General features: G+C 41.6%; 1 protein-coding gene across 1 annotated transcript in view; it reads right to left on the bottom strand.

Moving 5' to 3' along the window:
- Nucleotides 1-7,573: 7,573 nt before the first annotated feature.
- Nucleotides 7,574-17,198, bottom strand: part of PLCL2 (phospholipase C like 2) — a 272,326-nt gene continuing 262,701 nt past the window's right edge. Inside the window, exon 7 of the mRNA XM_073630198.1 lies at nucleotides 7,574-8,864. Within this exon, the coding sequence (XP_073486299.1) occupies nucleotides 8,685-8,864 (180 nt within the window). The 3' untranslated portion in view covers nucleotides 7,574-8,684. The remainder of the gene's footprint in view (nucleotides 8,865-17,198) is intronic.

The raw sequence follows: 17,198 nt of genomic DNA, 5'->3' as shown, positions 1-17,198 counted from the left end.
AAGAGTGAGAACAATAAACACCAAATTTAACACACCTGCCCCCTATTCACACCTGAGACCTTGTAACACTAACAAGTTAAATGACACCGGGGAGGGAAAATGGCTATTTAGGCCAAATTTGGACATTTTCACAGTGTACTCACTTTTGTTGCCAGCAGTTTAGACATTAATGGCTGTGTGTTGAGATATTTTGAGGGGACAGCAAATTTACACTGTTATACAAGCTGTACACTCACTACTTTACATTGTAGCAAAGTATCATTTTTTCAGTGTTGTCACATGAAAAGGTATAATAAAATATTTACAAAAATGTGGAGGGGTGTACTCACTTTTGTGAGATACTGTATGTATGTTATGTTATAATGCTGACATTTAGTCCTTTCTAAGGTACCAGTATGTAGATTAGAAATCAGAATGAACTCAGACGACCAAATCTGCGTGTTTGTTCCAAGTCAGTGACTCAAGAAGTCATAGAGGCAGTCGCCAGCAACAGCAGCCGCCATAATTTTCTTCCATTTAGTTTAGGTAAAATATGGGAACACTTGCATAAACATTTAAGAATCTTAATAAAGGTTTTTATAAGATAGATTGTTTTTTAAGTTTACTGGAACTTTGAAGAATTTTCCTGATAACTTTACAGCAAACCACACAATAACTAGGTCAATATACTCAGAGTAAAAACACATAAGAAATGTTGGCTTACTGTGTGAAAGTGGTGCACTTTATCAAGCAAATAATTCATTGCTTGGGAAAATGACATCATGTAGTGTGCGGTATAACCTGATACTTTCATTGCAATGGTTGAGGATAGAGGTCAGACATGGAACTTTGCTTTGGAAAAGTTTGCTTAAAAGCAATTCAGCTTTAATCTTTTTCTGGGTAATCCCTACTCCCCAGAACCCTTTTTTAAATTATTTATGTTATTAGTTTTATAATATGCAGTACAACAATGGTCATATCAAACATCATGTCTTTGTCTTCCCTATGCCTTTCATTAGTGAGTACATCGAAGTATACAGTAACTGTGGTTGCATCAGAAGACTTAAAAGAAAAATGGTTGCATACCTGACAGACGTTAATGTTACAATTCTCCTGATTTATTGGACACTGGGGTGTAGCTGTGAGTGGTGAACGAGGCCATGGGCCCAGATCTTGTGAAATAGTTGTGGGAAGCCCCCGATGTATAATTGAGCTAGTATAGAGGTAGTGCTAAGTTAACTAAACTCTTCTATTCAAGTGGTGACAGAGGGAAGGGCTTTTTCCATGTAATCAGATTTTCTTTTTTTTTTTGCATAAAAGTAAAGTATTCATAGCAGTTTCTTTGCATGGGAGGGGATTAAGAGTTTGTTTACAATTCCCAGCAGGCGTATTTGAGAAGAACAGATATAGGGAGGACCAATAGAAAGTTTTATAAAATGTATCCCTTGACCAAAATTGTTGTATGCAAAGATGTAACTAGAATTAAGGCCCCTTTCACACAGGACAGACTCCGTTGAGATCAGCAGGGGATCTGTCCGCTGATCAGAGCAGAGCGGGCAGATGAGCCATCTGTGTTCGCTCAGTTTATGCAGAGCGGACACAGACAGAGCCAGCTCTGCTCTATGGATGGCAGTAATCAGTAGTATCAGTAGTGTGACCTTGCCCTAACACACACGGTCACATATACACAGACTAAACGCACACCTAACTGAGCTTTCTCATGAAGCAGCTGGTTCTGTTTTTGCTTTTCTGGCAGTAATGATCTCTTATGCCACGTACACACGAGCGGACTTATTGACCGGACTGATCCGACGGACCGAATCCGGCGGACAATCCGACCGTGTGTGGGCTCCATCGGACCTTCAGCAGACTTTTCGTGTGAAAATCTGACGGACTTTAGATTTGGAACATGTTTCAAATTTGTTCGACAGACTTGAGTCTGGTCGAAAAATCCGCTCGTCTGTATGCTAGTCTGACGGAACAAAAGCGACGCTAGGGCAGCTATTGGCTACTGGCTATCAACTTCCTTTTTTTAGTCCGGTCGTACGTCATCACGTACGAAACCGTCGGAGTTTGGTGTGATCGTGTGTAGGCAAGTCCGTTCGTTCAAAAGTCCGTCGAAAGTCCATCGGAAAGACTGTCGGACCTGTGCTGCCGGAAAGTCCGCCCGTGTGTGCAGGGCATTAGTGTCTTCCTGTCAAAAGTCCCCTTTAGCAGCCTCTCCCTACAACAGCTGCCTCTGCTACAGCCCGAACTAAGTCCAACTGTTCTGCTACCTGCGAAGAACATGCATAACTGCAGAACTACTGAAAATGGTCCACAAGGGCAGGACAGAACGAACATCACACCTCTCCTGTTTCTCAACACCCTTCCCTCTGCCTCAGGCCCAATAGCGGTCATGTAGGTTGATATGATGGTAGTTAAAACCACTGGTTAAATAAATTGGCAGGACCACAAAGAGTAGAGAAAATCTGCTTCCATTCCAAAACCCCAGAAGCAGTAAAAAGGTTAGAATTTGAATGTATGTAGTTTTAAAGAAGTAGAATAGATTTGAGTTTTAAAAGTTTGTCCTTTTATTGGTTTAAGTAGATTGACAACCTTGTAAGGTGAGTAGTGGAAGCTTCTTCTGACATTTATCTCTTATATAGAAGTTTTGTTTACATTTTGCAGTCATTAATGCTGCATAATACTGGGAGACCAGTTTGGGATTACCAGTTATTAGAAGGATTTGTTCCAAGCCTGTACAGACCAGTTTGGGATTACTAGTTATTAGAAGGCTTTGTTCCGAGCCTGTATGTGACAGTTCTAGGTGTCCTAGCCACATGTTGGAGTTGGACAAAGTATAAACATTTGGGGGTAGATCATCCTATGACTGCATGTACTGGAAGCATTGTCCAACAAGAAGTTGATGGAGAAACCAGTATTTAGCACTGGGAAGTGTATAAAACTCAAGTAATGCCGCGTACACACACGTGGAATGTCTAACAGAAAAAGTCTGACGGAAGCTTTTCATTGTATATTCCGATCGTGTCTATGCCTCATCAGACTTTCTTTTTCGAAAATTCTGACGGACCTAGAAATAGAACATGTTCTAAATATTTCCGACGGAACCAATTCCTATCGGGAAAACCACTCATCTGTATGCTGTTCCAACGGACCAAAAACGACGCATGCTCTGAAGCAAGTGACGGAAGCTATTGGCTACTGGCTATTGAACTTCCTTTTTCTAGTCCCGTTGTACATGTTGTATGTCACCACGTTCTTGACGGTCAGACTTTGGTTTATCGTGTGTACACAAGACAGTTTCAGCGGAATTCCGTCGGAAAAACATTCAGTGTTTATTCCGACGGAAAAAACGGTCGTGTGTACGCAGCATAGTTTTTTTTACGTATTGGGTTATCTGAAGATTTGGACTGGTCATTATTGTAAAATTTTTGCTTATAAAACTGAGCATCTTCTAAAGCCTAAGTGTAGTCAAAATAAAAACAAAATATGCACATGGGACATTACTTACATTCAGTAGTTTGTGTATGTATATGTCCTTTATGCTGCTGTCTCTTCTGTTAGCTGAAATCCTCCTCATGTCAGCATCTGGAAGCACTTTCCTACACATTTCATCACAATGGGAGGGACGTCCTTAGGGGCTAAAGCAGGGGTCCTCAAACTACGGCCCTCCAGCTGTTCAGGAACTACAATTCCCATCATGCCTAGTCATGTCTGTGAATGTCAGAGTTTTGCAATGCCTCATGGGACTTGTAGTTCCGCAACAGCTGGAGGGCCGTAGTTTGAAGATCCCTGGGCTAAAGGTTAGCCCCTGAGGACATCCCATTACGATGAAGAGTGTAGGATGGAGCTTCAGAACACTGATGTCATTACTCATTGTAAGTCATACATGTAGCAACCTGATTTGAATTTCTGAAAACATTTTCATTGTTCACTCCCTATTCCACACCTCCTCATTTGGGTTGGCTTACTAAAGGCAAATAGACTGTTCACTTTGCAAGGGAATTTGCACTGTGCAGGGGAATTTTCCCCAAAGATTAGTGAATGAGGGGAAAGCTGAACATCTACTGATGTCCATCATCCAATTATGTGCAAGCAAACTTGTTGTTTTTTTCTATTCTTTCTTTGAACAATGTACATAATTGGGTATTTTTTACAAAGTTAAATTTCACCAGATCCCTTAAGCCCTGGGAATATTCCCTTGCACAGTGCAACTTCTTATGCAAAGTGAACAGCCTATTTTATCTTTAGTAAATCCACCCTATTATGTATGCTGTGTTGTATATTCTCTATTTCACACTGCTTCTTTCTGTACACTGTGCTGTACATTCCAAGTCCATACAAACTCATTTTGTATGCTGTGCTGTACATTCCCTATTCCATATCCCCTCAATCTGTACAATGTTCTGCACATTTTCTATTCATGCCACCTCATTCTGTAGTCTGTAACGTACATCGCCTATTCCATACTACCCTATTCTATGTAGCCAGGTGCTGGACTACAGAAACATGGAGGAGACATTTCCTTCTTTACAAAAAGTTTGCTTTCACTTCTGCTGTTATGCTGAATGTTGTATTGCACTATCCCCTCCAGTCAGCAAAGGGAGAGCTATAGCTAGGAAAGCCTATGGACGCTGAGGATCATTGGAGTTGTAGTCTGAAACAACAATCACAGAATGGGACTTATGCACCTTTACAATACAGTTCCCATTATGTATTAAGGAGGAAGAGGAGTGGTGAAACAGCTTTTACCAGACTGCACTGGAAACTTCTTCCTCTTTGCAGCGCGGAAGTCAAGGTATGCACAGCGGTCCTTGCGCACACGTATTATGCATGGGGTGAGTGACTAGAGCCTGAGTCTGAGATCTGTGGGCAAAGCAGCACAGACCACAGCAATCACATCTGCACTGCTTCTACAGGGAGAACCGAGCATCCTCTCCCCCTATACTTCCTGCCGCTGATCTATTGCCGACGCCGCTTAGCAGGCACTGAGCCATTGACAGCACAACACCAAGTATATCCAATCCATACAACACCCATACTGCACTTATTCCAAACCTAGACTGCACCTGTACCAACAATACAAGGCATCTGAACCACATCTACCTTGCACCTGTGCCGAGACTATACTGTACCTATACTACATGCAGGTTAACTTGGACTGTCGTTAAGTGCACCAGTGCTCTTAAAGGACCCCAATGTTAGCTGGCAAAAGAACATCTCAAAGGACTGCTTCACCTGTAATGATTATTCTGCAAACCCCTTTGTTCCCTGCCCCCCCTCCTTTGCCATTCTCCTTTTCTTTTGGACAGTGCATACCCAGTCAGTCTAGGATTAACATCGCTGCCATAAATGTGCTCTTGAAGTATCGTTCCAGCACTAGATGGTAGATTAAACTTTACTACTGCTCACTGCTGCACTTGAGGTGGCCTTGCCTATGCTGATCTGGATGTCATGTCATCTTATGCCTAGTCCTTACTGTTAATCACTTTGTATGCTAAATTGTGTTTTAACATTTCTAATCTATTTTATGCTTGCCTAGTGACCAACTATACTGGGTGACAATGTATTAAAAAGGAGCTCCAGGCTCCTTCAGAAAAAATTAAGTCAGTCACAAATACTGTAGCTGCTGACTTTTAAAATTAGGACCCTTACATGTCCAGGAATCCAGTGGTGTAGGTGCAGTGGATTGCTGTCTCCCAGGGGCATGCTGTGATTTTGAAACTTTAAACATACAGGGATTGGCTGTTGGGCTATATATAGCCATCAGTAGTACTGGAATTCAAATCCAGGATTCACTGTGGGATATTCTTTGATGGCCGTTCCCAAAATAAGGAATACTATTTACATGCCCCTGTTCATACATTCAGCGATACCTAATATATTTTCTTTAACCTTTGAGTGAATTACCCACCGTATCGTAACTATACATGATTGTGCATTCCAAACAAGATAGAGAAACATATTCTCTTATCTGTCTCCTCTGTGAACCTTGGCCGTATCCTGAGGAAGCCTAGCGCCGAAACGCGTAGACATACAAGGGCTCACTGCACAATATTCATAGATGCATTTATGTTATAATCTTCATTCTTACTTTTATGCATTTGTAACCTTCAATAAATTTAAATTTTTATACTGTTACTTCCTCTCCAGTGTTTCTCAGCCTAAAAAGTCCGCCCCCTGGTAATACGTAGTACTACCTATTTTTTTTGTCTTCATATATTTACGGACCTGGCCTATTTTTGCACTTTCTTCTTTGTCTTAAAATTAGGACCCTTACATGTCCAGGAATCCAGCGGTGTCCTGGCCCGAGCCAGGTGTTGTCGGCTATCAGGTGCTGCCGCTGCCATCTCCACTAAGAGAAACTGGCAGTGAACCTTTGAGATTCACAGCTGGTTTCCTACTGCACATGTGCGAAGCTCGCTGCGCTCTGGGAATGGGCCAGCTGTGGGGAAAGAGGAGGGGGGCCGAACTTCTGGCCGAGTTCGCCGTGACAAACTCAGCCTGAAGCGGGTACCTATCAAAACCAGGTACCCGCTCCCCCCAAAAGGTGCCAAATGTGGCAGCAGATGGGGGGGAGCAGACAAGCAGAGCTTCCCCCTTTGGGTGGAGCTCCACTATAAGTTTGCCTCTACTACTTAATTTGGTGTCTGTTTTCTTTGCTGTAGCACTACTACTGGACATCATGTATTACTTTCAGTGATTTCCTGTGACATTGTATGTTTGTACACTCAACCTAACGTGTTAGAGGGGCTAAGGTTCTTGGAAAGGTCAAGGCAAAGAACAGAGGACCCATCCTAATCAGCGGCTTCTATAGGATAGCGCTACATATACATGCCGTGGCAAACATTCCTTATTCCACACTGCCTCATTCTGTACTCCAAGCTATAAATTCCCTATTCCGCATCACTTGACTCTATAGTCATCTGTACACATTCCCCAGTTCCACATCATCCCTTTCTGTATGCTGTGTTTGTAAATTTCCTAGTCCACACTGTCCCATGTTGTATGCTGTGTTTGCACATAAGTAAAGCCCACATATAAGCTGGTCATTTTATGAAAGGTGTGATATACAAGGTAAATGCAGCGCTGATAAACTCAGTGATCAGTAAAACAAGTGATATAAAAATTTCATTAAAAAAAAACTAAGTGAAAAAAGAAAAATAGAGCAAAATCTCAAAATTTACTTGAAGAAAAACAAGGTGAAAAAAGAAAACTAAAAGCAACATCCCATTGGAAATAAAGTCCATATATTGAACAATGAACGCCCATCCAAATACAAGTGATAGTTTGCAGTGAGGAAATCCTTCATAAGTGCTTCCAGCTCAACACCTAGGTGAGAAAATAATCTGCTTACCAGAACACTATGATCACTAATCAGTGATCCCACCAAACACAGGGAATGATTAGGCCTCCCCAAGACCATTAAAGGCTGCCTGGAACTGGAGCTGGTGCCAATGGTACTCAAAAATAGAAGAAGAAATAGACTTGCACTTACAAAGTAGAAGCTATTTGAAAGTGGTACAGTGCTTATTGGTTAAAAAGGGAACCACAACATTCAACTTCTGCTCACTTCCTGTGTAGTTTGCCCATCCACCTCCTGAGAGTGATGATGTCACTGTCGTAGGCTTCTCCCTTTTCTGAAAGGGCCATGTAGTTGTATTTGAACCAGACTAAAAGTTTCCACTACGTCCCTGGGGTTTATATACTTATGTTGTTTTACATTTGCAAATTTTAGCTTTCAGTGCCTGTATGTCCTATTATTCATTATATAAATCTGGGATAACAAATTTCTAGAAATCATGAAGTTTCCACTCCATGGACAATGCAATTTGCTTTTGTACAACCCCTTTCCAAAAGACATTGCCACACAATCGTTTTCTCCACCCTTTTATTTAATTAAAACAAAAAGGCTATAATTTCTGTTAAAATGCATGACAAATAAGATAATAAAACTTTTTTTCTTCAATGTGGACACCTCACAAAATAAAAAAAGAATATATATATTTACAATATATCTTCAAATTTGGTCACTTTTACATTAGATATTAACAGTTCTAAAATTGTGTGGCAAAATGACCTACTCTGTGTGTAATGTGAAGTGCACATTTGAGGGTTATTTTTTTTGTGTTTGTGTTTTGGCTACCTACAGTGCACAGATATCTGTTGCTCTAAGGTTTATTGCATCCTATGTTCTTTATTTATATACAATATGGCTCAATCAGAACACAAAGTTACCAGCCATGTCTTAAAACATACTATTCAGTGCAACACATTTCAGTCCTTTGAGCACTATACTGTATATTTTACAATAAGCACAAGTTTTATGAAATGTGAGTTTTTTTTCTTATTTAAATATATATCTCTATTAAAATCTAACTTTAAAACACTGCTACACTTCTTAACGTAGCAAGTACCGCACTACCTGTTTTCTAGTCTATCAGGTCTATTATTTTTCCACACGCTCACTTTTGGCCAGCGGTGCCAGCTTCAATCTGCAGTAATCATTCCTTCATTGAAAAAAATCCATGAATTTGCAGATGATCAGACTTGGCAACCTCCAGTTGTGCTTCAAAAAATAATATATTTGTGGGTTTTTTTTTCCTTTAGTAAGTGCAAAGCAAACATCTTGTGCAGCTACATTGGTCCGAGGATTAGAAATGTAACCATGATCAGAGTTCCAGGCTGTAGGTTTTGGTGCTTCAATCACCAGTTTCGTCCCCTGCTTTTTCTGGAATGACTTCCAGGCTTCTTCTAGGTTTGGAGACCTCTGTGCTTCCAGCGGTTGCCTTGTTTAGTCCACATGATAAAGCAGCATAGTGAATTTGCTTTAGGTTCTCTGTGGTTTCCGTTTTGGCATACTTGAGAAGATCCGCTTGTCCCTGCAGGATTAAACAGAAAAATCTGAATTAGATTTAGAGGATATTGCTTGAAACATAGGATAATGCTTTTGCTTACAGAAAAGTCATATTTTCAAACCACTTATTGTAGTACGGGTTGCAGCATGCTGAACACTCCAGAATTCTTTTTCCCTGGTTACCAATATTTCTTTCTGGGGTTTTCCCAGACAAAATGGGTGACATAATATGCATGGACAGGTTTCTGCATAGCCAACAGAAGGCATGGTCTAAGGCAAAGGGGCTGCCATTACATCATGTTCCTGACGGTCAATAAAGCACTACATTGGTTCTGTACATCTGTAACAGAATTGCTGGCACAGGAGGGGAACAGTAAATTGACTTTTCTAGTTGTATTGATGTAAACTAAGTGAACTCTCTTATTTCACTGCCAGGCTCAGTGGGGTTGATTTACTAAAACCGGAGAGTGAAAAATCTGGTGCAGGTCTGCAAGCAAACCAATCAGTCTCCATTTTTTTGTCAAAGCTTAATTGAACAAGTTGAAGGTAGAAGCTGATTGGCTATCATGCATAGCTGCACCAGATTTTGCACTTTAAAGTTTTAGTAAATCAATCCCAGTGTCCCTAGTGTTGCTATGACGTTTATTTTTTTAAATTAGTTTTCTACTAAGACTAGCCAGTCAATAGGGGTGAAAGGCTGGCATAGACAATTTGTCTAGGAGGGCAAAAAATATAAATCTGGATGTGACCAATGGACCCAAGGCTGTATTACGGATGAATGTGTATAAATCAGCTTCAGACAGAAGCAATTTGTATAAACAGTGGTTTCACACTAAGGATCATCAAGATTGCTGATCTTCTCACCCAGTTATTATTATTATACAGGATTTATATAGCGCCAACAGTTTGCGCAGCCCTTTACACTGTTAGGGTAGACAGTACAGTTACAATACAATTCAATACAGGAGGAATCAGAGGGCCCTGCTCCTTAGTGCTTACAATCTAGAAGGGAGGTTCAAGTGATACAAAAGGTAATAAACTGCAGGGGATGAGCTGATGACTAAAATGAAAGTACAGTTGTTGGGTGGAGACCGGATAGGCTTCTCTGAAAAGAACATTTTTTCAGGGAATGCCTAAAGGTGGATAGAGTTTTAGAGAGACGGACAGATTGGGGTAGGGAACTCCAAAGGATGGGAGAGGCTCGGGAGAAGTCCTGGAGGTGAGTATGGGAGGAGGTGATGAGGGAGCTAGAGAGCAGGTGGTCTTGAGAGGAACGAAGAGAACGGTTTGGTTGATATCCACCCAATGATGGAAAGAAAGTCCAGGAGGCTCATGGAAACCCATGTAATGATACCCATACTCCATTTGTTATTCTGTATACAGTAATTTGTCACCTTGGATAAACACTAGGAGATAATAGCAATAACATTAAAGTGGTTGTAAACCTCATATGCATCAGTTCTCAAATACATGCACCATTTTATAGTTTGTTCTGTAAAAATCCAAAAGCGCAGTATTTTTACCTCTGTGCCTGTCACAGCCCTCTGAAAATCTCCGGTCCATGGGCATGTCTATAGACAGGAGCTCAGGAGGCGGAGTCCTGACATCACTGGCCCCACCTCCCAGCTGTACACTCACACACTAGTACTGGCTTAGCAGCGTGTATGGGGCTGGAAGTGTTCACACGCATCACTCCCTGCTGGGAGGTGGGGCCAGTGATGTCATCACTGCCTATGGAACGGAGATTTTCAGAGAGCTGAGACAGGCACAGAGGTGAAAAATAACTAGGTAAAAATACAGCGCTTTGGATTTTTACATAACAAACTATAAATTAGTGCATGTATTTGAGAACTGAGGCATATGAGGTTTACAACCACTTGAAATTAAACACACTTTTACTAAGGCTGGGGCATCAGGAGACATGCACCCTTCACTCATGTGCAGGAGTCCTCTCTGCATGTATGTCAATCAAAGGAGAAGGGGGCGTAGCAACACCTTTTGTTTGAATGTGTTGGATTTTTATTCAGTAGCTAAGAGGGGAGGATTACAGATGACAGGCTGCTCGTTTCCTTGCCAGCCTGCGCACAAATGAGTTGTGCTGCTTTGCGGAGTTGGCTAAAATGTTCAGTTTACTTTTCGTTATCTGGGTTTATAACCACTTTAAATAAAAGGTGTGTAACCATCTACCTAGATAGGGTCATGTAATGTGTCATTTTATTTGACCATGGCAAACAACATGCATTCTTGTATTTCTATATATAGAGAGAAATATTTATCGTGAACTTCGAGATTGTAAGCTCTAGCAAGCAGGGCCCTCTGATTCCTCTTGTATTGAATTGTATTGTAATTGTACTGTCTGCCCTCGTTTTGTAAAGCGTGTCGTAAACTGTTGGCGCTATATAAATCCTGTATTATTATAATAATAATAAAGTGCCAATTTAATGTAAAAGATGTAGCCATAATAGCTACCTAGCTGAACTTTTTACAAACAAATGTCTCATCTGCATAAAAAGATACACTGTAAATGATTATAAAATGTCATATCATAAAACTGCACAAAACGGAGAGCATTGGCCTTGTATATGGACCTTTCCCGAGTATACATATTTATGGCAGAATTCCAGCAAAAACAACTAAAAATACAGTTGGCATTAAATACTTACAACATATTTGTAGTATGTCACATACCCCTTCAATACTCCCATTTTCTGTATGGTACCTGAACACCTGCCCCTTCAGCTCACAGTGCCTGAAAGCATCTTAGATTGACAGCAATGTGCAATGCAATTAAAGCAGTAGTAAACTGCAAAAAAAATTCTAAAAACATGGTCTCCTGCAGGATAATAGCATAATGTGCTAGTATGTATCGTATCACATACTAGCACATTATAAAAGACTTACCTTAAAACAAAAGCCCTCCAGCAGCACTCTGTCACCACTGACAAGGCTTCCTTCTTCACCCAGTCTTCCTTCAAATTTCGTGGGCTTCAGCTGTTTAACTGTCCTAGCCGCGATGAGGTCACGGCCGCTGCATGGCTCTCTCAACAGATGGCACGCTGTTCTTTAAGATGCAGTGATGTCACCGGCTGCTATTATAGTAAATATCTCCTAAACTGTACAAGTTTAAGAGATATTTACTGTACCTACAGGTAAGCCTTTTTTAGGCTTACCTGTAGGTACAAGTAAACAATTGGGGCTTTACTACCACTTTAACCGCTTCAGCTCTGGAAGGTTACTTTAACTGACAATTGTGCAGTCCTGTGACGCTGTACCCAAATAAAATTGATGTTTTTTTTCCCCCACAAATAGAGCTTTCTTTTGGTGGAATTTGATCAACTCTACCGTTTTAATTTTTTGAGCTATAAACAAAAAAAAGAAAAAAAAAAAAAAACAAACAAACAATTTTTTTTTACTTTCTGCTATAAAACATGCACAAATAAAAAAGTGTACAAAATCTAATTTCTTCATAAATTTAGGCCAATATGTTATCTGCTACATATTTTTGGTAAAAAAAATCCCACTAAGCGTAAATTGATTGGTTTGTGCAAAAGTTATAGCGTCTACCAACTATGGGATAGATTTAGGGACTTTTTATTTTTTTTAATATTTTTTACTAGTAATGGCAGCGATCAGCGATTTTTAGCAGGACTGCGACATTGCGGCAGACATCAAATTCGACACTAAGTGACACTTTTTGGGGACCAGTGACACCAATACAGTGATCAGTGCTTAAAAAAAAAAAAAAAAAAAGCACTGTCACTGTATAAATGACACTGGCAGGGAAGGGGTGAACATCAGGGGCAATCAAAGGGTTAAATGTGTTCCCTATGAGTCATTTCTAACGCTGGGGGTGCTTTGACTAAAGGAAAACAGAGATCCGTGTTTCTGCTTAGCAGAAACACAAGATCTCTATTTTCCTCTCTTGCAGAACGGTGGTCTGCCTCGTTTACATAGGCAGACTGCTCTTCTGCCTCTCCCTGAGCAATAGCCAGGCTCCAGGCGGACATCACGCATGCGCACGCCCCAGAGCCGAACTAGAAAATCATGTACTGGTACGCAATTTTGCGCTTAAGGGCCGCCCTGCCACAGTAGATGTACGTAGGGTGGTCCTTAAGCAGTTAAAGTGGTTCTACAGGCTGTAGAAACCTTCTGAGTGCAGCTCCACCCTCCCAGCCCCCACTTATACTTACCTGAGCCTGATCTCGAACTAGCGATGTGCACAAGAGCAGCAACTCTCTCCCTCCTCATAAGCTCAGACACATTGGCTCCTGCTGCTGTCAATCACATTAAATAAGACGGGAGTTGGGGGTGAGGTTGTGCTGTACTCAGTGTGTATATGGACGGCTTGCTATGGTGGCACTCAGCATGGGCAAGGAGCCAGGAGCACCAGCAGGGGACCCGAGAAGAGGAGTATGCAAAACCACTGCACAGAGCAGGTTAGTATGACATGTTTGTTATTAAAAAAAATAAAGGTTTGCAATCACTAAGTTTTTTGACTCACAAAGCATAATTTTTCACTCGGAGCTAAATATTTGCTACTTTTTAGAAAATAAAGATTTTAGGTACTATCACTCTTAGTATTTTTTTTTTGTAACAGCTTCCCGCTGCCAGAATGCAATACCACAGCAGAAAGGATTCCCCCATCCACATCAAATGTGTGGATGGAGGCATTAGATATATTTTTTTTTCATTCAAGAAAAATGATGAATGTATGGGTGCCTTAGCATTTGTAACAATTACAGATTCAAAGTTAAACAAATGTGTGCATAAATTACACACACAAATAAAAACCATAACATTTCTTGGCAGTTCTGGGCCAATCAACCATCTGTACATCACTTAACAGGACATCAATAGTAAACATGAGCTTGTTAGAGCATCTAAAAACAGACATACGTTCTCTATCCATGCAGCTTGAGCGTTACCAATTGTCACACCTGACAAGGTACAACATTAGAACATCCGGAAAAAATGAAAGTGACGCTTCAGAAATGACATTTTTCCACATAATCATTCTTTAGGTGGTAAGCCAAGATATTGAATGGAACTACAAAACACCAGCTGTGCTTCCAATGATTATTTAAAAGGTAACCTGCCTAAACAGAAATATGAGTGTTACCATTGCAAGCTTCAGGACTGTCAATTGTAGCGTCACTAAATTAGTGGGCCACTGACCACAAACAATTATGTAGCTAAATGCCTAGTACACAGCATTAGTTTTTTTTTCTTTGTAGGGAGCCGGTCGGCAGACCTTTTTTGGCTATGAGCCTTCAACAGAAGCTGGCCCGGCTGCCATACACACGGGCCAAATGTCGGTCGGTTTCTACTGAACTGGCCAATGCTGGCCGACATTTGACCCATGTGTACAAGGCTTAAGGCTTCATGTACACTAACCTACAATGGCAGCTCCTAAACTTAAAAGGGGTTGTAAACTCTTGCGGTTTTTCACCCCAATGCAGTGCACCAGCCCCCCAGAGCCCCCCTTTTACTTACCTGAGCCAGGGACAAGCAAACCCGCTGCAGCTGGTGTCTCGGTTCCTGATTGGATAGATTAATAGCAACGCAGCCATTGGCTCTCGCTGCTATCAATCAAATCCAATGACGCGGGGGCCGGGGACGAGTCCTGCTGTCTGTGTCAATGGACACAGCAGCAGGACATGGGAGCTCGCCCGCATGAGTGCCCCGAGGGAGAGCGCTTCTCTGACAGGGCACTCAATAAGAGGAGGAGCCAGGAGCGCCGCTGAGGGACCCCAGAAGAGGAGGATCAGGGTCACTCTGTGCAAAACCAACTGCACAGAGGAGGCAAGTATGACATGGGTTCTTTTTTTTTAACTGAACCTTTAGTTATCCTTTGAGTTTAGGAGCTTTTGGCATTTTTTTCAAAGCTCCTAAACTCAACTCCATAAAAGCCTGTGTGTCCATGTACACATGGGCTTTTACAAGAGTTTAGAAGCTGCTACGGTTAGGGGAGGTTCACCCTCCCTCTCCTGAATGCGGTAGAATCATGTTCAGGATAGGAATGTCTTGACTTCCGGCCGTGGGAAACCGCGGTGCGTTTTTGCCACGTTTTCCCACACTACATGTAGGCTAGTGTACATGAAGCCTAGGAAGGGTCAGAACAACTTACATGTTCTGTGACTAAACAGAGATGCAAGGATAAGAATGACAGCAATGAATCTTGTATATGGGCGGCACAGTGGTGTAGTGGATAGCACTCTCGCCTAGCAGTAAGAAGGGTCGCTGGTTTGAATCCCAACCACGACACTACCTGCCTGGAGTTTGCATGTTCTCCCTGTGCCTGCGTGGGTTTCCTCCGGGTACTCCGGTTTCCTCCCACACTCCAAAGACATGCTGGTAGGTTAATTGGATCCTGTCTAAATTGTCCCTAATATGTATGAATGTGTGTTAGGAACCTTAGATTGTAAGGTCCTTGAGGGTAGGGACTGATGTGAATGTACAATGTATATGTAAAGCGCTGCGTAAATTGATGGCGCTATATAAGTACCTGAAATAAATAAAAATAAATAAATAAATAAATATATTTAAAATCAAGTCAGCAGTCACAGTTCCAGGTTCCCTATAAAGAAAAAGGTCGTCCACAGACATAAAAAGTGCTGGATATTTGGAAGCTGTTTCAATAATAATTATGAACAGTTTTTTTGTTATTTTATCATACATAGGTTTTTAAAATTTAGACTTTAAAGGTGTATTCCAGTGCAGTTTGAAAATTACACCTTAAAGATATATAAACTCCAAATCTAAATGTAATATATTGCAGCTTGGCAATCATTAGATGCAATAATTTTCTTCTATTGATCTGGCCAGTAACACACCTCCTGTATTAGGGTGCCCACGCTCTGGATGGAGGAGCAACAGAGACACCTTTGGACAGCAGAATTGTCAGTCTGGGGGAGGGTAGTGTTTAGACGCATTAGCAGATTTAGATATACTAATAAAGTGAAGCCAAACTCAGCTAATACTTTTTAAGCAGTTACAGCAACAGCTTTATTTCTTTTGGGATAAAGGTTTTTAAATGAATAAACGATGATCATTGTAAGCACCCCTGTAAGCGTTTTATGGTCTCAACCCTATAACAGTTACATCTGCAGGGCAGCTTGTTTAATTGAAAAACAAAAGTATTACTGACAGGATCACCAGATGAAAATAAAAGAAAATGAATGTAGTCATCACATTCAAGAACTGGTAAGCTGCAACATAATACATGTTTGCTTTTGAGTTTAAAACCCACTTTAAGATGCATAGAGGAAGCATAGCCTGTCTGCTGAGTAGATTTGTTTTTCATTCAGACACTGTTGTAATGCCCCAGTCCACCAGTGCTTTTGTCTGTATAGCCTGGTGATCCTGGAACACATCTGCTGGGGAAGCTGGGGCGCCTTTCCTTGCTACCTCTCACATACAGAAAGCCTGGTCTAAATTTTCAAACCTGTCTAGGAAGCATGAATGTGATTGGTAATGCAGGAAACAGAGAGTGCTATGTAGCACAGGCTTCAGCAGCTACACTCTCTACTGATCCAGTGCTCCTGTTCTGAAGAGGGATTGTAAAGAGAACAAAGGGGTCTTCAGAGACAGGGCTCCAGTGATGGATGCACCACAGCTCTGGACCTATATAGCACCCTGAAGCTAACGCAACGCATTGCACAGCAACTTTACAGCCCAGCCCTGCATCTTACTTCAAGTCCCCCAAAGCTCAGCCGAGGATTCAACTGATCCAGAAAGCTGCAAAAGGAAACTACAGTGGTTATGGAGTAGCTAGGAATCTTGACAGAAGAGAAAAGCATAAAATGAAATGGTTTCTTCTCTCTGAGCAGACACAAAACATTTGTTCTTCTAAGGACACTAGCAAAAAAACAAAAGGCATGCTGGGAGTGGGTGGGGTTTACTGGGCTGTTCTTACAGCTTTGCTTGCCAGTATTCCTCTGTAGGTGGCAGTAAACCCAGTGGTATAAGGAGGGATGTGGATAAGGTGGTACCACTGGTCCTCCTGTACGGGCCCAGGCCAGCAGGGGAGCTTAGGCAGCAGGTTGAATTGAAACGTGGGCAGGGAGGGTGATCAACATGGGGCAGTTACTGGAACCAATCCCCCTGAATAACTCTTCCTGCAGCAGCTGAAAGCTTCTCTTCTCCCTCTTTTTCAGCTGCTGCAGAGAGCCATACAGGGGATTGGTTCCACTAATTGCCCCAATTCTTCAAAATGCAGAGTGGAAGAAGGGGCCGGTCATAGATACAAGCCCCTTCCTTTCCTGAATGAACACAATGAGTGATCGGTACCGATCAATACTATGTTCATTCATCACTGAAGCATTGGCTGTATGGGGCCCCGTGTCAGCTTGTCTGTACA

Source organism: Aquarana catesbeiana, linkage group LG05, assembly GCF_042186555.1.
Source record: "Aquarana catesbeiana isolate 2022-GZ linkage group LG05, ASM4218655v1, whole genome shotgun sequence".
NCBI lineage: Eukaryota > Metazoa > Chordata > Amphibia > Anura > Ranidae > Aquarana > Aquarana catesbeiana.
Note: the sequence above shows the minus strand (reverse complement) of the source record. Positions and strands in the feature narration are given on the sequence as shown.